This window comes from Artemia franciscana, chromosome 7, assembly GCF_032884065.1.
Source record: "Artemia franciscana chromosome 7, ASM3288406v1, whole genome shotgun sequence".
NCBI lineage: Eukaryota > Metazoa > Arthropoda > Branchiopoda > Anostraca > Artemiidae > Artemia > Artemia franciscana.
This window is the reverse complement of record NC_088869.1, coordinates 15,375,332-15,397,338: the sequence shown is the minus strand read 5'-3', so window position 1 is coordinate 15,397,338 and position 22,007 is coordinate 15,375,332. Positions and strand designations below refer to the sequence as shown.

Below are 22,007 nucleotides of genomic sequence, written 5' to 3'. Positions count from 1 at the left end.
AAGTATGCAAATATAATGTTTTATTTCACACTCAAAACCTGTATAATGTTTATGCATATGTTTTTAAACCAAAGTAGGTATATGCCTAATACTTATGCGTAATACTATTCAATATAAAAAGTCCCATCCATTTTTGGAGGTCGTTTTAGGGCCTCTTCTTCGACAGTTCTATTCGCATTCTTCCTGTATACACTTCTATCTTCAGCCAGGCGGGGAAGGTATGGCAGGCTAAGCGACGAGAAGTTGTCCTTCCATCTATTAGGGGGCACCCTCTAGGTAAAAACCATGTACACTGCCTTCAAAAGCTATCCTCGGAAGACGAGTGCTATCCATACATTATATGTGCCCTAGCCATCTAAGCTACTGCAGCTTTATTCTGTCGATAATGGTGAGTTTAAAATTGAAATCAAACAGTTCGTGGTAACGAACTGTAAGTAAGGAGCGACTCGGCTTAATAGTAACCGAAACTCTAAAAAACGGAATTTTAATACCAATAGATACATCAAAAGAATCATATTTTAAATATGCAAGTTTCATAAAGTTTAGTCTTACCCATCAAAAGTCACGACCCTTAGAATATTTGCCTTATTTTCGAAAAAGGGGGAAACACCACCGAAAATTCAAAAAATCTTAATGCAAATCACACGATCAGATTCAGAGTATCAGAGAACCCTGTTGTAAAGGTTTCAAGCCCCTATCTACAAAAATGTGGAATTTTGTGTTTTCGCCAGAAGAAAGCTCACAGTGTTTATTTGCTTTTTTTCCCCGGGGATGATCGTATCGACCCAGTGGTCCTAAAATTTTGCGAGAGGGCTCGTTCGAAACGGAAATTAAAAGCTCTAGTGCCCTTTTTAAGTGACCAAAAAATTGAAGTGCAACTAGGCCCCCTTCCACCCTCATTTTTCTCCAAAGTCACCAGATAAAAATTTTGAGATAGCCATTTTGTTCAGCATAGTCAAAATATCTAATGTCTAAAATAATAGCGTAAAGCGCGGGGCGTTGAGGAGGGGACAACCCCTTTCATACACGGAATAATTTCTGTTCCTTTTTGGTTTTACTGTCGCTCCTTACTTTCAGCAAAAAAAAATTAAATTTATTTATGTGAAAAACCATTAAATTTTATATTTTGCCTTGAGTCATATCCAGGCAAGGGGTCTGGGATGTGTGGCGCTGATACAAAGTTTTTACAGTAGTATAGCCTTAGATATTTTGATTATGCCTATCTTATTCCTCATTCATGCAAAAATAGCATTTTATTTTTGAATTGCCATTGATATCAAGTCTGCTCATGGCTACGCTAACAGGTATACGTCAGCCATTATAACTCGCTTATTAGAATGTTATCGAACTCTTAGAAAAATCAATACAGCTATTACCTTGTGACAGCACAATGGATATGGTCGTGCCTTCTGATCGTGGGTTTACAGACTCAGTCCTGCCTGTCGCAAGGAAATAACATATATTCCAGAGTTAATAATAAGTTTTTTTTTGTATTTGTTGAATTAGTTTTTTTCTCTGTTTCTGTCTCACTCAAAACAGTTCATTTTTATTCATTTAAATAAATAAACACAAGTTTTAACATGAACACGCCATGATGAGGCATTTTCAAATCTATCCACAATTAGAAACAGTGGATAAATCTTGGGATAGGCATTTGATGAAAGACTTTTTAATTTATTTAATTTCTTGTATTCCTTAAAAGTCTTTTTTGGGAATACTTTCTTTTATTTTTTCGTAAAAGATCTGTCGTTAGAAAAGAGTTTTGTTGGTCTTCGCCTAATAGCAATAATGGTACTTTTCCTTTAATCGATTTTAAAGTAACTTTTCCCTGACACTCCTTGAGCTGTGGCCCAACAGACCAAAATTCTGATATTAGCCAAGACAAAAATTCAACAGTTCATCGAATGTAACGAGTCTATAGCATATCACAGAAACTCTATGCTTGATAATTACTGTTTCTTTTGGTGTTGAATCCAAAACAGTGAGGTAACTTCCCAAACGAAAGCGTATTTTAGGGTTCTGAAGGAATTCAGAAAGAATTTCAATCTTTCATCTTAACAACGTTTTGTCGGTAGGTATGCTTTCGAAACAGATTAACTATATTTTGAATGGGTTATTTTTCCTTTTTTGGTATTTTTTTATGTGTCGTTATGGAGTCTTATATTGTAGTGTTTCGTTGTATGTTTTTGTATTGGTTTCGGTAAATGGTCTCATGCTCCATACTCTTACTCTTTTTATTTTTTTTTATTTTAGCACATCCTCGCAAGCTCTGCTTTTGTTGTGCTATTATATAAAAAATGATCATTTCAATAAAATTGTTCTACTGCTACTGCTACTACAAGCCTTTTTTTTAGAATTATCATTGTCTACCAGACAGTAGATGAATCAAATATATAGCACAAAGAATTTGATTTTAACTACAACCGTTTATTCAACCATCCGCTCATAAAATATTTAGAAACAAAAATTGATAAATGTAAGTATTTCAAATGCACATACTCAGCAACGATGTATCTAACTGAGGGCACAGCTCTTCGACCTAAAAGAGGATATGACTTTAGGCATCAAGCAAGAAATTTCCTGAAGAGAGAGAGAAATTAAAATACCTAATAGAACACTAAGTGCAAGAAGTGTAATATACGAGGGTCGTCCAAAAATAAATAGCCTTTTATTAAACAAATTCAGGGAACTAAAACTGTATATTTCTAGTGCATCCATAGTGCATGACATTTCAAGGATTCCATATGGATGCTTTTAACCGTTTTACACCGATTTTTATTCGTTTTACCGTTTTAACCGTTTTAATACGTTTTTTTCCGTTTCAACCGTTTAACCGTTTTACGTTGGACATTTTAAGGATTCCATATGGATGCTTTTAACCATTTTACAACCGTTTGACTCGTACACTAATCAGCCTCAATACGCCCCTTAAAATCAATTCTTAAAACTTGTCACTTAGACCTAAAATATTTTAATCAAACTCAATCCTCTCCAACTTTTTCCCCCTTTTAAAATCCCTAAATTTCGCAACCATAACTAAACAAATGTTCTTCATTTACTTACTGTCACTTAGGCCTATATTTCTTGGACCGCTTCTTAATAAACTCTACGTCGAGCTTAGTCTCTATTCACCATAAGATCAAAATGGTTACCCTATCTACCATTTGAAGAAACAAAATACACTACAAAAAAAAAAAATAATACAATACAACGCCAAATGGTTACTCCATCTACCATTTGATGAAGCAAAATACACGACAACAAAAAATAATACAATACAACGCCTGAAAGACTTAACCCATTAAGTCCTAACCCATCACTATGAATGATTCATTACATTAGGAGAGTTACGATCTACTGTTATTTCTGGCGAAAAAATTGGCAAAATTCTACACTACGAAAACCCAAACCCAAGTTTGGTAACCAGATTAATTGCCATTAGGGGAAAGGAAGAGTTAACCACCATTCTCGGCCAAAATATAGGTGAAAAATCTGCTACGGTGCACTACATTACCAGCTGATCGCCAGTATCCCGTCAAAAAAAGAAAAGAAGAGTCCAAATGAGGATGGGCTGACTGAAAAGGGCTGACTGACTGACTGACTGGAGCTTCTCTCGTGTGACTGGATTACTGTTAGTGAGCTCGTGTCTCCGTCCATGTCCCTGGAAGCGAAATCCAGTTCACCTAATCAGAACCATGATTGTGAACAGGACTAAGCGTAGTTTTGAGTAATGACGCATTTCGTGTCAATATTTATAATTAACACCACAGTCCTTAATTGGATTTTGGATAATGGATAGTCTTCTTCTTGATTTAATCGTTTGGATGGGCTGTTTATTGGCTATTTAACCTCCTATTACTTTTATAATTATTATGGGTTGCCTTCCAATTGTAGTATAGTTTTCGCAGACACGAAAATATAATAAGCCGGAGGTAGACTTGGGAACAGTTGAACAACCAATGCATGGAACTATGGAGGGGAAGGGGTGGCAAAGTTTTTTCTTTAATCTCTTTTGAGCATAATAAAAAAAAGGTATTTTTCACTATCTAAGGGGAGGGACAATTTTTTATAATGAAATTAGAAAAAGAGGTATTACAACATCCAAGATAAAAATAGAGTATCATCAACACGAGACTTTAGTGTTCCGGTAGGTATAAAACAGGGATAGGTGATATCCTAGTTTACTCCTACTTGTAAAATGTAATAAGGCCAAAGGAAAAACGAAAACAGCTAGATAGGTTAAGATAATTTAAAAGTTTTATTTAATTACTTAAGCTAAATGAATTAACGATTATTTACTTATTAAGGGGTCAGAAACCATATTATTGAAACTGAAAAATAATAAGAATGATAAAATAGTACATAAAGTTTTGAAATACATTAGATACGAAGATACAGAAAATTATAAATAAGTTTCAGGTAAAGTGCAAGTACCTTGTAATGGTTTACATAACCCGAGTTTCGCCCGTCTTTGGGCCTGTTTCTTCCTAAAGGCGCAAATATACCTTTAGATGCCTGATACTCTTCTTCTAGATAAAGAATGCCCACAAAGCGGTAAGGAGCGAAGGTTTTTCTTCACTTACTTGAAAAGATACCTGAAGGATGAGAGCCATAAAACTGGACTGTGCAGATGATATTCAAGTGAAGATATTAACCCGCTCATTTGACATGGCCAGATCACCGGAATTGCTGGAGCAGGATTTTTACGAAGATTCTTTTTTTGGCGTGGGTTGGGAGTGAGGCGCTGGAGGGTTCCGGAATACAAGTGACTTTTGTTATAATGGCGTCGAAAAGTCGTATTTAAAGATGGGCAAAAAGGCAATGAAAATGGAGCTTGGGAGGGGAGCATGCCTTTTTATATCCTTTGAAAGGTCGTTGTCCTGGTAATCAAACTGGCTAGGTAGAGAGAATTATCCAACTACTGTATAATTTCAGAAATTTTTATGATTTATAGTACTAGTATAATTTCAGTAATTCGGTGTAATTTATGTAGTTTGTAATTGCAAATTACAAAACAATTTCAGAAGCACTAGTGCTTCTGAAATAATAAGTAGGTTTAAACGCATGCAGATACATATTAAAAGCATTTTGTTGACGTAAGAATATATTATATTCATATACGTTTACCTACATAGAGGTGGAAGGAGTGGGACAACCTCCTTAGGAACACAGTTATTACAAAGAACTTCCTTCACTACAATATATCAGTATTTCTTTTCAGCGGGGGGGGGGAGTATGTTTTATCGAGCACACTTTCAGCCTTTGGATTTTTCTTTTTACAAACATTACCGTATTTTTAAGCCTTGTAATGGTGAATAATTTGTTCAAAGACTGAGTTTTCGAGGGTATGATTATATTACTATATGAAAGACTTCTATATCACTATACTAAAGATTATATTATGAATGGAGGTCAGTACAATTTATAGTAATTTGTACTGAATCGTTCCAAAGATATTATCTCTCGAGATGTCTCCATGGAAAGGTTTTGTTCCCAGGAGATTCTTCCACTCCTACCAAGTCTTTGCAGGTAAGCATGCTAATATAATGTTTTATTTCACGCTCAAAACTTGTGTAATGTTTATGTATATGTATTTGAACCCAATTGGGTATATATGTCATATTTATCTTTCATATCAAAATAAAACACATCTATTTTTATTGACTTACTGACTTAAGTTCTATTGGGGGACTTAAGGTCGTTTTGGGGCCTCTTATTTCACCGTTCTATTCGTTTTATTCCTGTGTGCACTTCCATCTTCTGCCAGGCGGAGAAGGTGTGGTAGGCTAAGCGACGAGAAGATGTTCTTCCATCTATTAAGGGATACATGTGCTATCCATACATTGTACATGCCCTAGCCATCTAAGCTGCTGCAGCTTTATTCTGTCCAGGATAGGGGTTTGACATTGAGATTACTGAGAAGCTTGAGTTAAGATATTCTATAAATATAAGTGATACCGGCAATATGACGCAGTTCAAGAATCATCTTTTCAGAACTCTATTTAGCGAGGCATGGGGCATTAAAAAAAAAAAAAAAAAAAAAAAAAAAAAACTTACATGAGAACAAAACCGTTGGGCGTCTAGGGAAACTTGATTTCGAATTTTATCTTCGTCACTGGGGCCACTGGAGATATGCTGAGTGGTAGGAGTTTTTTCGCGAGTTTTTCTAAACCTTTTCAAACTCTCCTCTGTCTTTGCCACAGACTCTAACAGCTCTTTCACCTTTGCAGAATAGCTAAGAGAGAAAGAGAATTACTTTAATGCAATAAACAGTAGTTGGTCTGTTTTATCTATTACTTTTTGAGGCACATAGGGTACCCGATGTGACCCCTAGTATTTTGTCCTTTTTTAAGGACAAATCACATTGTGACAAATCAAAAATCACTGACTCGTCCCTTTGCCTTTTAAGGACGGTCTTTTTAATCACTAGGTTTTTGGCATTTGTCGAAATTTTTCATCAGAGACTTAACAAGCGGCTTTGAAGGAATTAACCACCCTCCCCCTCCCGCCCAAGGAAGGTGATTCTAGATGGATAGTGCAAGCCTTCAAATGTTTCAAATTGCAAGTACAAGATTTCGAATTGGACGATATGCAATAATAAATTTTATATATGATATATATATGCAATAATAATTATTGCAATAATTATTAATTAATTATTACGATATGCAACAATAATTTTATCAAATAAAATCAATTTAATTGAATTGAATACTCCTCTGGGAGGTTGTTCCCGATGATAATTGTAAGTCAAATGAATTAGCTACTAAGTGACATGTATTGGTCCAGTTGGTTTGATCTCAACTTGATAACACAAGCCATTCAAAATCAAAATTCAAAAATCAAAAAATCAAAAAAAATCAAAAATCAAGCCATTCAAAAATCAAAAAAAAAAAAAAAATCAAAATCAGAATTCAAAATCATTTGCAGCAGCACAATGCAGGGCTTGGAATTTGATTCCGGCAATGAAAGCGTCATACGAAAAGCCTCTCAATACTAATCCAAACAAGAATAAGAACCTTTTTTTTACAATTTGGCTAGTCCTTTACTACTAGTTCTTTGCATAGCTTAAACATTTGATCTTACGCATTTGTCTGGATTTTGCTAGAAGGGACCAACGCCATCTTTACATATTTCTTGAATCTATTTAATTCCATCTGTCGATTCTTTTTTCATATTACATAAAAAAACTAGTTTCTTTAACTGAAAGTAAGCTTTTAATTGTTTTAAAAAGCAGAATTGTGGCAAAGAGTGAAACTTTAGCGTAAAGAGCGAGGGATTGCGGAGGGGACAACCCATTTGATATACGGAGTAATTTCTGTTCGTTTTAAGTTTTAATGTCGCTCCTTACTTTCAGTTAAAAAAACTATTTTTTTTTTAATTTAATTTCTGAACGTTTTTGAATTAATGCATGTTTGATTTTGGCTCTCCGCAAATAAATTATTAAAATGAAATTTGCATATTAATTCCTTGTTTGGCTAAATGGCTTTCTCTTATTTTTGATCAGACGATTTTGAGAAATAAGGGATGGGGAAAGAGGCCTAGTTGCCATGAAATTTTTCGGTTACATAAAAAGGCAACTATAAATTTTAATTTTTAACGAATTTTTTTATTAGTAAAAAATATAAGTAACTTAAGAATTAACTTACGTAACAAACTTTTATATTCTTTATTTTTTATTATGTATATGAGGGGGTTTGTACCCTCGTTAATACCTCGTTCTTTACACTAAATCGTAAGTTTTGTCCCAAATCTTTAAGAATGACCCCTGAATCAGAAAGGCCGTAGAATAAATAGTTGAAATTACTAAAAATACTATAGCATAAAGAACGAGGTACTCCTCCTAAATACCTCGCTCTTTATGCTAAAGTATTTTTAGAATCCCTCATATGCATAATAATCTCTGTTCGTTTTAAGTTTCAATGCTACTCTTTACTTTCAACTGAAAAAGACTTTTCCATGTTTATTTTCTCATTGTTTTTTATAGTAATTTTAGAAAATCCTGTGCCCTTTTCATTGAATTTCTGTTCCCCCTTGACATATCTCTCCAAGGAAAGATCCTCCCACATAGCGCCCTCCCCTCAACCCCACCCCCAAACCAAAAAAAAAATCCCCTGAAAACGACTGTACACTTCCCAATAACCATTATTATATGTAAACACTGGTCGAAGTTTGTAGCTTGCATCTCCTCACCCAGGGACTATGGTGGAGTAAGTCATTCCCAAAGACATAGTTATTATGGTTTTTGACCATGCGGAAAAAAATGCCTATCTCAAAATTTTGATCTGTTGACTTTGGAGAAAAAATGAGCGTGGGAGGGGGCCTAGGTGCCCTCCAATTTTTTTGGTCACTTAAAAAGGGCACTAGAACTTTTCATTTCCGTTAGAATGAGCCCTCTTGCGACATTCTAGGACCACTTGGTCGATACGATGACCCCTGGAAAAAAAAAACAAAAAAAACAAACAAACAAACGAACACGCACCCGTGATTTGTCTTCTGGCAAAAAATACGAAATTCCACATTTTTTTAGATAGGAGCTTGATAATTTTGCTATAGGGTTCTCTGATATGCCGAATGCGATGGTGTGATTTTCGTTAAGATTCTGTGACTTTTAGTGGGTGTTTTCCCCTATTGCCTAAAATAAGGCAAATTTTTTCAGGCTCGTAACTTTTGATGACAAAGACTAAATTTGATGAAACTTATATATTTAAAATCAGCATGAAAATCTGATTCTTTTGATGTATATTTTAGCATAAAAATTCCGTTTTTTAGAGTTTCGTTTACTATTGAGCCGGGTCGCTCCCTACTACAGTTCGTTACCACGAACTGTTTGATTGTGAACCAAATGAATTAACTCCACAGACACATCTAAATACACACAATTAAAGCGTTTTTGTGTGAATAAAGTTTTTTTTGCAAACAAAATAGCCTGAGCTAAACAAGCTAAAGGCGTGAAAACATATGCCGTATAATTCCCGAACCATAAGAATGGATTTAAACTATGCAAATCCAAAAGGTATATGCTTAAAAAAAGAAACAAAAGGGGAAATGTTACGTAATTTTACAAGCGTATAAGAGACGATGGACTTAGTGAACGGAGAGGACCAGCGTCAGGCTATAACTGTGACAGTCAAAACCCTGTTATGTACTGCGCTTGTGTTTCAGATAAAAGCTGAGAAACTCATTTGTTCCACGCTTAAAATGTATAAAAACTTCCTATTTATACATTGATACTACTAATATTTTTTCGAGACTTGTTCAAAAACATCATCGCTTGTTCCAATCGAAGACACCAGCAGATTCCACATGGCGATACCTGACGTGAGCAAATTTCAGACCTTTACTTTAAGCACGGTAGAGTTTACGACTTCTTTTTGGCAGCTTAAAAAAAAAAAAAGAAAAAAAAAAAGACGGAGACATCACTATAGCAGCCTTGGCACCAAGAATATGGAACGGTATCTGAAAATCATGATTACATACTGCTATATCCTACCTCGCTAAAATGGAACATACGACTTCTAATATGCTCATCGTAATAGTATAAATAGTAGTATACATTGATACTATTTATATTTTTTGAGACTTGTTCAAAAACGTTTTCGCTTGTTCAAATCTCAGACACCAGCAGATTCCACATGGCGATACCTGCCATGAGTAAATTTCAGACCTTCACTTTAAGCACGGTAGAGTTTACGACTTCTTTTTGGCAGCTTAAAAAAAAAAAAGAAAAAAAAAAGACGGAGACATCACTATAGCAGCCTTGGCACCAAGAATATGGAACAGTATCTGAAAATCATGATTACATACTGCTATATCCTACCTCGCTAAAATGGAACATACAACTTCTTCTAATATGCTCATCGTCTCGATATCTCCCATTTCTTCTCCATAGCTTACTTTGAACGACATACTGCTATATCCTACCTCGCTAAAATGGAACATACGACTTCGAATATGCTCATCGTAATAGTATAAATAGTAGTATACATTGATACTATTAATATTTTTTGAGACTTGTTCAAAAACGTTTTCGCTTGTTCAAATCTCAGACACCAGCAGATTCCACATGGCGATACCTGCCATGAGTAAATTTCAGACCTTCACTTTAAGCACGGTAGAGTTTACGACTTCTTTTTGGCAGCTTAAAAAAAAAAAAGAAAAAAAAAAAAGACGGAGACACCACTATAGCAGCCTTGGCACCAAGAATATGGAACGGTATCTGAAAATAATGATTACATACTGCTATATCCTACCTCGCTAAAATGGAACATACAACTTCTTCTAATATGCTCATCGTCTCGATATCTCCCATTTCTTCTCCATAGCTTACTTTGAACGAAATTAGCGGTTGAAAAGCGTTATCAATGTAGGAACAATGTGTGCTTGGAGTAACTCTGTTAGTTCTTCTATAAAGTCTCGGTATATCGGTAATATTTTCCAGATGCACAGCTGATTGATCTTTTAACAATCCAACAGCTTGCTGTAGCACCTTCTCACGATGAGAAAAAATCACAGAACGACATTCCTTAAAAGCACCTGAAATAAAAATCAAATTATTCCATTATGCAGGGTTTTTACCGCCTTCCTCCGTTCACCAAATGCTATCAATGATATTTCAGGATTATTTGAGGTTTTTTTTCAGAGATAAAGAGGGTGTGGAAGGGCCATAGGAAGAATCTTCACACGAGGTGAAACCCCCTCCCTGTAAAGCCAACTAAAGAATGTCATATCAGTTTTTTTTTGCACTCAAAAAGTTTCTGCAATAAAAAAAAGAACCTGTCCGAAGCTTTATTTAATAAAATATAAAATAAATGTAAAAACACATTGTGGGTTAACAGTTCTTAATATTCCCATTTTCAAATATCATCTTTGAACACTTTCTAGAACGGGAAAGGGGTCCCTAGAAATATTGTGATGGAGCTCTAGCCTTTGAATTGAAAATTCCCTATAAGAGGCCATTTAGGAAATATGATTGAGCAGCATAGCTTTGGTCATTTGCTGCCAAAAACTCCGCTTTGCAGCCTTTTTTCGCTTGTCTCTACTTCCAATATTGGCAGTACAGACTCGGCCTCCGCAAACACGCTACGGGATTTTGTTCTCGCAAATGTGGTCTCACACCGGGCCTCTTTTTTTGAAAACTCCCTCGGTTGCTTCCATGATAGCTCGAGATTGCGGCCCGCTTATGACATATCTATGACGTCATTCAAAAATCCAGTTGTCTTAGTTTTGCTCAAGATATTTTTTGGGGTGGGGGAAGGGGCATTTACGTAGTCATAGCCATTCTCATGATTCCTTTGTTATTCTGTAAAATTTTTTAGCACCGTTATTTTAGCTCATTTTTAGTACAGACACGACCGAACGAGCAAACAGACATTCAATGTCAAATATTTAGAATGAACACAATAAGAGATACAGAAAGGGTACCAAAAAGGGATATATGGCGGAGCATGGGGATATGAATCCAAAATGACACGAAACTTCAACATTGTATTACCCCCTAGATGATTTTTTTCTGCGACAATTCAAAAATATTTCTTTTTACAAATCTGCGGCAGCTTTTCAAACAATGCTCATTTTTGGACATTATTCTCACATAACACACGGTTGCTTGAAACATTTAAGTCACGTTTCCACTAAAATTACATCATTAACCGTAACTAAAATTTTGAAAATGTAATGAAGTTACATAAAAATTTGTCATACATATATGTCCTTCGCAACCAAAGGTGTGAAAAGCTAACAAAAAGTAAGCGATCGATAACAACTATCGACAAGTATGACAAAAGACTCTCCTAAACCATTTCATAAGTTTCCAAAACTTTTCATAATTTTGTTATCATATGTATATCGCTCTATATTCCTTTAAAAAACTATTATCATATAATTATATTTTAAAATAGCCTGTTTCCAGAGATAACTTCTAATATGCAATACCCTTAAAATACAAAGTACAAAATGTTATCATTATAACCACCCCAGAAATTTTGTCCGACTTGTAAAAACGTAACAAAATGCATACGAAAAAATTTTCGGATGAGTTTTCAATTTTTTACGCCCCAGAAAATAACTATACCCCCCCCCCTCCGAACAAAATCCTGGTACGGCATTGATAAGAAAATAAGCTTTTGAGATAGCAAATTTTGAGTGATGTTTTTTGCTGATCTAGTGATATTTTCTTAAGAATCTAGTGATTCTTTTCTTCCCCTAGTGGCAACCCTATGAACAAGTATGGCGAAACCATCTCCTAAATACTATGTAGCCAAAAATTCTAATTATTCAATTGTCTTTACTTTCACCTTGTAATTTTGACCAAAGCTGATTTCCTGGATGTTGCGATTTTACGAATGCCATTTCTTTCACAAGATCAAGCTTCCTATCCAGCTCAATAATATCTGCATATATCTTAGTCCAGTCTTCAATAGCAATTTTAGCTCCCTAGAAAATGAAACATTTTGAAATTATGGTTGCAGTAAAATCTGAAACCTAGTAGAGAGCGAACAACATCCCATAGAAGAAGAAGAAGAAGAAGAAGAAGTTTATTATTATTCAATACAATACAAAATACACTTCAAAATGGAATTACAATAAACTTATTCCCCCTCGAAAGGCTCCATCGCCAGGGATACAAGGGGGGGGGGTAATATAGTGTCCAAACGTTTAAAATAGTACCTTAAACAACTGTCTAGTGAAAAAAGAAATTCATTTGAATCTGATTCAAGAATTGTAACAATTATTTCGTTTAATCTTAGCAGGAAAAGTGCGCCTTTAGAATCATAATGGTCGAAAACTCTAAACCCGAGAAATACAGTCCCCTGCCTTGAAAAACAAGGAAAATATTTTTTTTTGCAGAGAAAGCATTGATGTGTTTCCTTTTTTCTCCTAGGGGTGATCTTGTTAAACCAGTAGCCATAAAATGTTGAAAGAGGGGTCATTTGAAAGGAAACGGCACTTGATCATTTGAAAGGAAATGTTTTTATGGCACTTGCCCGTCGGCCAAGTTCCATATAGCGACAGCAATTTATGTCCACAATTTGTGATCCGGAAACAAAAATCTTGGAAAACGCTTAGACTGAAGAGATCGGGATGAAACTTGATAGGAAGAATAAGCACAAGTTCTAGATACGAGGTTGACTGAACCGGATCCAATCTCTTTGGGGGAGATGAGAAGATTTTTGGCGAGTTCGGTGCTTCTCGACGTGCTAGGACGATGAAAATTGACAGGTGTGTCAGGGACCTGCACAAATTGACTTGAGAAGTCATTTCCCCGATTCGAACATCTGTGGGGCTGGAGGGAGAGGAAATCGTGAAAATTGAGGCATGTTTATCTTACGAATGGGTGATCGGACCTTTTTGAAACTTGACATACAGAAAGATCTAGAGGTTTGCATGCACCATTTTCAATTCGGATCACATTAGCTGCTTAAATTTTTTTTGTCCCTTAATTTAAACCCGCTCCCCACCTCTAAATGATGGCTACAAAACCCATCTACAAACTCGACCTTTCTCTTAACTAAAAAAAAATCCTTTCACCAAGTTTCATCATGACAATATCTTGTTTCTTTCGAGAATTATAGTGTGACGGAATGTATTTGCAAGTTTATCTTTTTAATAACACATTGTTTTTAGTATCTATGACAAATACAAAATTACGAAAGGCGACTAATGATTCCAAACAGCTAAAGAAAAAAGTGTGGAACAAAAAACAGCAAAAATCACACTAAACTGTAAGCAAAAAAGGTGTACAACAAAAATTACGGTTAGAAGACAAAACAAAATTACGACAGAATGAAGGAATATAATAGTGTAGCTTGTGCGAATCTGTAAAGGATAACAGGAAGGAGAAATTAGTTTTTAGTAACTATGACACACAAAATTACACAAGATAACAAACGGCTCTGAACATCTAAGGAAAAAGGAGCGTGATAAGAAACAGCAAAAATCTCATTGAATCGCAAACAAAACTGCTGCTTAAAACTAAAGAATGACATATTATACAAAAAATTGGCATCATATGACATGATGACAATCTCGTGATGATAATATGACAATCTTAGCCATGATGCCAAAGATTATCATTTTTGACGATCCATCCGTGAGAAACGAACAGGAGGCCCTTCGCGGATGGGATGGGAACGGTTGTAAGCAACTACTTAAAGGATTGAAACTTCACGGTAGATGGTAAAGCGTGAGCCTTTGAGTGGATTGGAGTAGAAAAATAACATGCGGAACATGCGTAGTAGAGCTGGCTTCATGTGGCTTGGTACTTCCCTGAATTATAAGTAATCATAGTAATAACAGTAACATATAAAATGGCACACCCGTGTGCATGCACTTATGACTATAGATTAAAAACATCAAAACTATTCAATCTAGAAACGTGGAATTTTGGCAAAACAATATTGGAGTCATGGAAATGGCTGTCGGCAATACACATATAGCAAAGTTCGCAGACTCAATCTAGTATCCATAATATAGAAAGTTTTATTTTGCATGGGAAGAATATTATTTTTCCGGGATTTTTCTGCTGCGGGCGGGGCATTGGGATATCATTGACAGCTGTTTAAGGGCACATTTTATAGAAAATTGCTAAGTTTACACCCTTTGTAATTCACATAACACTTTATACAAAATAAAGTGAATTTTCTTTTTACAAAAACTGTATTTTCGTACACAAGATGATTGATGCCGTTATAATCATAGGTTACAACCATAAATGAAGTATAAAGTAAATCCTAGATAGTACTATGATTTTGAATCAGTTCTACCAGTCCTGAAGGAATACGTTACAAAACAAGCATATAGAACCGCTTTTAATATAATCAATAAGACTCCAGCGCAACAATAGACGACAGCTGGGGTTGTTTTCTTCCTCTTGTCTGCCTCTTGTCTTTGATCGTCATTGTGCTGGTCATCTTCCATCAAATCCTTACATGCACCAAAATCAATCGGAATTTCTGCACCTGAATTTCTGTGCCTGTACCTGACAGCTGGTGTTGGTTTCTCAGCCTCCTCTTTTTTATCTTCCTCTTGTCTTTGATCGTCATTGTGCTGGTCATCTTCCATCAAATCCTTACATGCACAAAAATCAATCGGAATTTCTGCACCTGAATTTCTGTGCCTGTGCCTGACAGCTGGTGTTGGTTTCTCAGCCTCCTCTTGTTTATCTTCCTCTTGTCTTTGATCGTTATTGTGCTGGTCATCTTCCATCAAATCCTTGCATGCACTAAAATCAATCGGAATTTCGGTACCTGAATCACCAGCCCAAAGTGTTAGATTTAGCATCAATATACCAGAAACTTTCTCTTTATACTTTAACTCCTTGTTTAACTCTGACTTGCGTAAAGATTTTATATCTTCCCATGTAACAGTACATTCGCCAATTACTGTTTCAGCATCTTTCACTGATATTTTAATCGACATGTCTTTCCTAACATTTTTTACAGCAAAACTATGATTCCACTCAGGAGAAAAACTACGAAGGCATGTACTACTCTCTAAGATTAGGGTTTCACCTTCCGTACAGACACGTGCTCCTATAAAAGCATTTGGTGGTTCATTTCCAATGACTGTCCTTTTTAGCTCTGCTTTTACTACTTTCAAACATAAGAAAATCATTTGAAGCAACAAATTAGAGAGGAACACTGACAACATTGACTATGGACACTACCTTTTCAAATTCAAAGTTAAAATTAACAATATTATAAAACTGAAAAACTCTAGGATAATAATATAGAGGATTTAATTGAAAAACTTTTGCATTTACCCAAGTAAACAAAAATAAGTAACAAAACAAAAGGTTTCATTCTTTAAATTATGATTAAATCTACTTAATTGTTATCTGGGTTAAAGTTAATTGATTAAATACTAATTACAGTTTAGTAACTTAAGCCAAATCTTCTTAGCTGCATTATAACAATGATCTAATTCATAAAACAAAAAGAAAAAAGTACTGATTACTGTGCTCTTAAATTTTGCGCCGGTAAACTGTGGATCAGGTATGGAAAAAGTTCCACAGCTGCCAGTAGCAAAACTCAACAGAATTCCAAAAGCTGCCAAATTTGTCAACAATTTTCACTAGGCCACGAAAACTGCCAAATAGTTTTTGCTACTATGCTACCCCACTTGCTACTAGGCCACGAAAACTGCCAAATAGTTTTTGCTACTATGCTACCCCACTTACTACTACTTGCTACTAGGCCTAGTGGCATTTGACTATTTGGCACTTGCTACTAGGCCACGAAAACTATGCTTTCCACTGCGGCGGCGAATATCCTCGAAACTCAGAACAGAGAAACAAGGGGAACTATGTGAATTTTAACTTTTCGTTCTTTTCGCTGATTTAATTTTACACATGGAAACCAATTAGGTTTTGAAAAGACGGGTAATCTGTCTTTCCAGAAATTGCATAAACTAAAAAATAACGTAACTGGCTTGCGAAAATACGACACAGGCAATTGCAGTAACATTGGCAACTGACATTACATTGACTTGCAAATGCCAATGAAAGAAAAGCACACTTTTAAAATCATCTCACTTTTTAACTTGTGCTTACTTCTCTTTATCCTCCAGAATCCTGCAGTTAAAACGTTTGAATTTTAAAATATTCAAAATAAGGGTAAAATGGATTCTAAAAGATCAGTTGTATCAACCCCAGAGATAAACTCACTAATGATCCGAATATAAGTTTTCAGAAAAAGTTCTAATAAGCAGCCACATTTTGAATGAGTTTAATTCCATTCCCAGCTAAAAATTTAAGCCTTAGAAGGGATCTGGCTGATTGCTAAATCCTCTGTAATGTCACTAGGTTTTTTTTTTTCTAAGATGGTAGAACACTATAGTAATTCGAGGGGTACTTCGTTACAAAAGAGATTTTATAATGGAGTAGATGAATTCAAAAGGAAATCTTAGGCTATTTGGCTATTAATAACGGCTAATAGTTCAAACTACTCAGTCTAGCTAACAGAGGATAAAATCTAAACTCCACAAAAGCCTTTCCTAGGACCTACTAAATTGCTCCAACTTCAAATTGAACAAAAAAAGCTCGATAACAATGATTCAGCCACAAGGAATACTACTACCGGCAAGTCATCACAGCGCCAAATCGTCCAAGGCTAACATGGCTGCAAATACACCTTCTTCCATCTAATCTGCTCATGGCTTCACTCTCGACTACCTTCCAGAAGATTCTATTTGTGTATAATATTTTTTGTAACTCCATTCCACCACATTCAAATATACGCGGCTTTCCACTATGGACGTTGAAGGGTAGTCAAGACTCAGATCACGTCAGTTAATTTGTACCGCTGCTCTACAGAGTATACCAAGGATACTTTTTTAAACCAAGAGCAAATAGTTTACCTGTTGCTCCATCAAATACTGACACGAACAAGATTCCTACTCCCCATAAGTTTTCTACCAAGAAATAGTTTCTCCATTAGCATTATCTACAGTAAGCTTTTACAGCATGAGTTTGACTATTCAATGAACTGTAAGAAAAAGAACGAAACAAGAAGCATGGATAGACTAAGTGTGTTCTTTAAAGCTGTACTTTTACCATATAATTATGCTGGTTGAGATTAACAAAGTCTAAATAGGGTTTTTAAGTGTGATAATTCAACTATCTAGAGGTCCACAAGCCACTCTTAAGGAGTTCATAAGTAAGCTATAAATAAAAAAAAGTCCTAAAGGACTGGTTTGCAATTCACCAAAATTACAGTATGATGTCATTGGAGTGGAGTCATTCCATTGCATTCAATGGCTATACATTCATGTGCCCCTGTTTACAATGTAAAGCCATCTTCTACCGTTTTGACTGACTGTATGTGAATAAAAACAAGCTGCGAAAAATGTGGTTCTATACCATTTTCAAGGGCTATAATAAAAGAAAGGTCGAGATAACTATGACATGTTTAACGCATGAAGGATGACAGATTGACAAATGCCGTTCTTTCAGGCCATCTATTAGAGAAAAACGAAGAGCTTAAGAAAAATTGAGAAAACATAAAAGCCACCCGAGTTGTCTCGGACCGGGGTGAGAAGGGGTCCATAAGAAGTATTTAAAGAAAATTATAATTTCATAGTAATAATGAAGAATGAAGGCTTTGATAGATCGGGATGGAGGAAGAGAGTGTGCTAGCACCAGGCGGATTGTTGCCAGGCGGATAGTAGTAGCATTAGTCAAAGTAAATAACAGCTGCGTGTTTATAATAAAAAATTGCAAAAACACTTCTTTCGATTACTTTCTTTTAAAATGGCATAATTTGCCTTACTTTTATAAATTAAATGCATTGACAAAGTGGTGGTATTTCAACTAAAAGTCAATCAGTCATTTTCAGGTTTACCAACAGCAAGAAGATGGAGAGGAGTCACAACAGAACAGAAAATAATTGAACAGCTAAATTAATGAAAAGAATAACTAAAGTGATCCTCTAGTTTTTCTTGCAGCACTAGAAAAACCAATAACAAGACGCTTTCAACCCATCAATTGTAGATTAAAATTCATTTACTTCGAGCACCTTTATCTCATAGGTTCATACTCTGGGCTTTTATACTGAAAATAAAAACCAATAAGTCCACTTTAGTTTTCAGATATTCTTTGGCAATACTATTCCAAAAAATAAAGGAAGGGATAAAGAAAAACATGAAAAAAGAAGTATTTACTGGAATTTCAGAGTTGCTGAATAGTCTCTAGTGTTTCGATGGTTCTATTTAGCGACGAAGACCACACTGCCTTTCAATCACAAACATGAAAATCAAAAAGATCAATAGAGAATTCTTTTTGTAAGACAGTGGAGCTCTAATTTAAATGAATATTTCGACCCTATGTCCAATTCTTCTTTTTTATATATTTATGTTTTGCTGGGGACGGCCCTTGGACATAGGGATGAAATATTCATTCAAATTAGAGTTCCACTGCCTTACTAAAAGAATTCCCAATTGTTCTTCTTGTTTTTGATATTTGTGATGCTTCTGTTCACCGGAGCTTCCCATCTCTTCACTGATTTCGATATCTGTCACACCCTTTTCACCGCAACTTGTTGTGCTGTTTGGTAGCACAATAGTGGCAACTTCAAATAATCCAATTTTTGGCTTGGCTTTGTTTTCACCAAAAAGCCTTAGCAAAGAATTTAAATAGCCTTCCACTTCATAGCCTGTGTAGCACAGCGGTATGTGCATTGGACTTAGTCCGGAGGTCGCAGGTTCGATTCCTGCCACAGGCAATTTATTAAATATTTTGTCCTGTGGTGGCGCAGTGGATTTGACCTTAGCTTGGTAATACGGGACCCAGAGATCGGATCACGCTGCAGGAATGCACTGCAGGGCCGACGCAGGGACCTTAGTAGTCAAGAAGCGTCGTTAATTCTTAAATAATAATAATAATTTTCTATTTTTTTATAATAAAATTATATAATAAAATTATTTTTTATAATAGAATCATATTTTTTTTTTTTGCAGCAGCACAGTGGATTGATCTTTTCTTAGCATTATGCTAGTATTAGAATCTACTAAGGCATAGGGTTCGATCCCAGACTTCACAGGACCGAGGCAAGAACCTTTGCAGTCAAGCGGTGTCGTAAATTCATAGAGTAGACTAGATCATTTTTCAGTCCAGTATTAAAGCATTTTTATATTTAATATAAAAGTTTATTTGTTTTAGTTCTCTCTCTACTTACTGTGGTATTCTCGAAGGTACGTTATTAGGAACACAGTAATTCTTTTCATGGTTAATATCCTTGGCAAGGGCTTTCTGCAGAGACGTTTTGTCATGCGTTGCAATATTGTATGTGTCTGATATGACGAATGTACTACATGCGTGTTGATGTTTCGTCTATATATGGATTCTCATTGTCCCTTGTGTTCTAACCGCAGGAGGTTTGCTGTCTTTTCATATTGCATTTTTTCAAAGATATTTGATTCCAATTTCTAATCCAATTTCTAACAATGATATCTACTAAGCTTCGAAGTTTTGGTTTTCTGTTTTAAGGTTTTTGAATTCTTGTAATCCCTGGTTTTTTATTTTTTTTTTTAATTTTTAGTTTTTTTATTTTTTTAGTTTTTTTCTTTTTAGTTTTTTTAGATGTTTACCCTTTTTTGTTTTTTTAGTTTTCTTTTTCTTCTTGATTTTATAGTTTTTTGCAACGTGTCCCAGTTAAACGTTTGCAGGATGCTAATTTTTAACTGCGTAAAACTTGCGAATATACAACTGGTGATTCCTCTGATATACTCTGGTAATTCCTCGACACACATTCTTTTTTTACTTTCTCTTTCAGCCGCAAGCCTGGCTACAACATTCTTCGCAGTCCCATTGTCTGTGCATATAAATGGATTATCCAGTTTACTGACTCTTGAGCATACAACATATAATTGTCCATGGAAAAAAAATCCGTTTTCAGATCTATACCGCATTTTTCTAATGATTGCCATTGAGCTTTGTTGATGATGATTGCAAATGCTAATCGAATTGGGAATTGCAATCTTTTAAACTGAAAAGGCAGATCCGTTGGAATCATAGGAATCCGAGGAATAAGAACAGCCTCACCCTCGGAAGGCCCTGTCAAGATTACTGCCTCTATTACGTTTTCCATTGTTTTGTTTTTTTTTTTACGGCAAGTCGCGTGCCGTTGCAAAACTTTGGTGGGTTAATATTTCGCAACACGATTATTGTTTTTTTTTAGTTTTTCTTTTTTCTTTTTCTTCAGTTTTTTTTTCTTTTATTTTAGTTGTTCTTTTTTTAGTTTTTCTTTTAGCTTTTTCTTTTTTTTAGTTTTTTCTTTTTTAGTTTTTTTTTTCTTTTTTAGTTTTTTCTTTTTTTAGTTTTGTCTTTTTTTAGTTTTTTTTATTTTTTTATTTTTTAGTGTTTTATTTTTTTTTATTTTTTCCTTATTTTTATTTTTTTCTTTTTTCTTTTTTATTTGTTTTCTTTTATTTTATTTTTTATCTTTTTAGTTTTCTTTTATTTTTTTTTTCCTCTTTCAGTTTTTTTTATAGAAGATAGTTTTTAATCCTTTTAAGTTTTTTTTAGTTAGTTTTTTTATATATTGACGTCATACTTAGTGACAGACAGACGGACGGACAGACACTGCATTTTTATATAGAAAGATAGATATATATATATACATATATATATATATATATATATATATATATATATATATATATATAATTTTTACTTGTGAATTGGCACATACCATTTCAAGTAATCCTTGTAACCATGTATTATATCTTGACAATAACTGAAAAGTTAATTTCCAAAATCGGTGAGTCAATGGGGGTATAAACACGTTTGGAGACCAGCATGCTTGTAGTGATGCCCATAAAGCACTCGTCGATGCAAGTTTGAAAAAATCACCATTCGAAGTTGACATAGGGGTGTTGAACGGGTTTTCAAGAGCTAGTTCGAGTTTACCAGCAATCTCTTGAAACCTAATTCAGAAAAAAAAAATTGTTGAATAGAATATTCCAAAAAGAAAAAATTCTTTTTTTTCAAAGTACAAACAAAGGGATAGACGCCTCTCAGGAAAAACGATGTGCAAGGTACAGTTTAAGACTGCAATTAGTTGACAAATGTATAAAGTCTGGATTTGTATCTAGAATCTAGATTAGTAAAAGCTGAACAGTGATATGCATAGGTTATCCAGTATCAGCCCGTATTTAGCGTCATGCTAGGCATCGATATGTAACGTGGTTTGGTTTTTATCATCAATCGATTAGTATCAAACTTGATGCCATCGATAAAAACAATAACCACTCAAGAGAATTAAGGAACGGCAGAGGTGTTTTAAGTGTTTTTTCCAATTTACCAGCGATCTCTTCAAAACTAATCTGGAAACTTGTTTTATATAACAAAATATTATAATTGCAGACTGTAATCCCTCCCCATGATGAGGAGAAGTAACAACAAAACTTCGCGCAAGCCAATTTTTAGTTTTTGCTTGACAGCATTATGGTAGAGGAGAAGGTAAAACAAAGAAGAAAAAAAGCTACAAGAAAATGATTTCTTGTCCGAA

The 22,007-nt window shown here is 34.9% G+C and overlaps 1 protein-coding gene across 4 annotated transcripts in view; it reads right to left on the bottom strand.

Moving 5' to 3' along the window:
- Positions 1-2,406: 2,406 nt before the first annotated feature.
- Positions 2,407-22,007, bottom strand: part of LOC136028886 (conserved oligomeric Golgi complex subunit 2-like) — a 57,796-nt gene continuing 38,195 nt past the window's right edge. Inside the window, exons 8-12 of one of the 4 annotated variants that reach the window (XM_065706840.1) lie at positions 21,189-21,423; positions 12,291-12,435; positions 10,254-10,536; positions 6,058-6,235; positions 2,407-2,539 (exon numbers count right to left, since the gene is read on the bottom strand). In XM_065706840.1, coding sequence (XP_065562912.1) covers positions 2,486-2,539; positions 6,058-6,235; positions 10,254-10,536; positions 12,291-12,435; positions 21,189-21,423 — 895 coding nt within the window. In that variant the 3' untranslated portion in view covers positions 2,407-2,485. Of the gene's footprint in view, positions 2,540-3,406; positions 3,662-6,057; positions 6,236-10,253; positions 10,537-12,290; positions 12,436-21,188; positions 21,424-22,007 lie in introns of those variants that run through there. The other 3 variants (XM_065706841.1, XM_065706838.1, XM_065706839.1) reach the window with 3 other exon arrangements.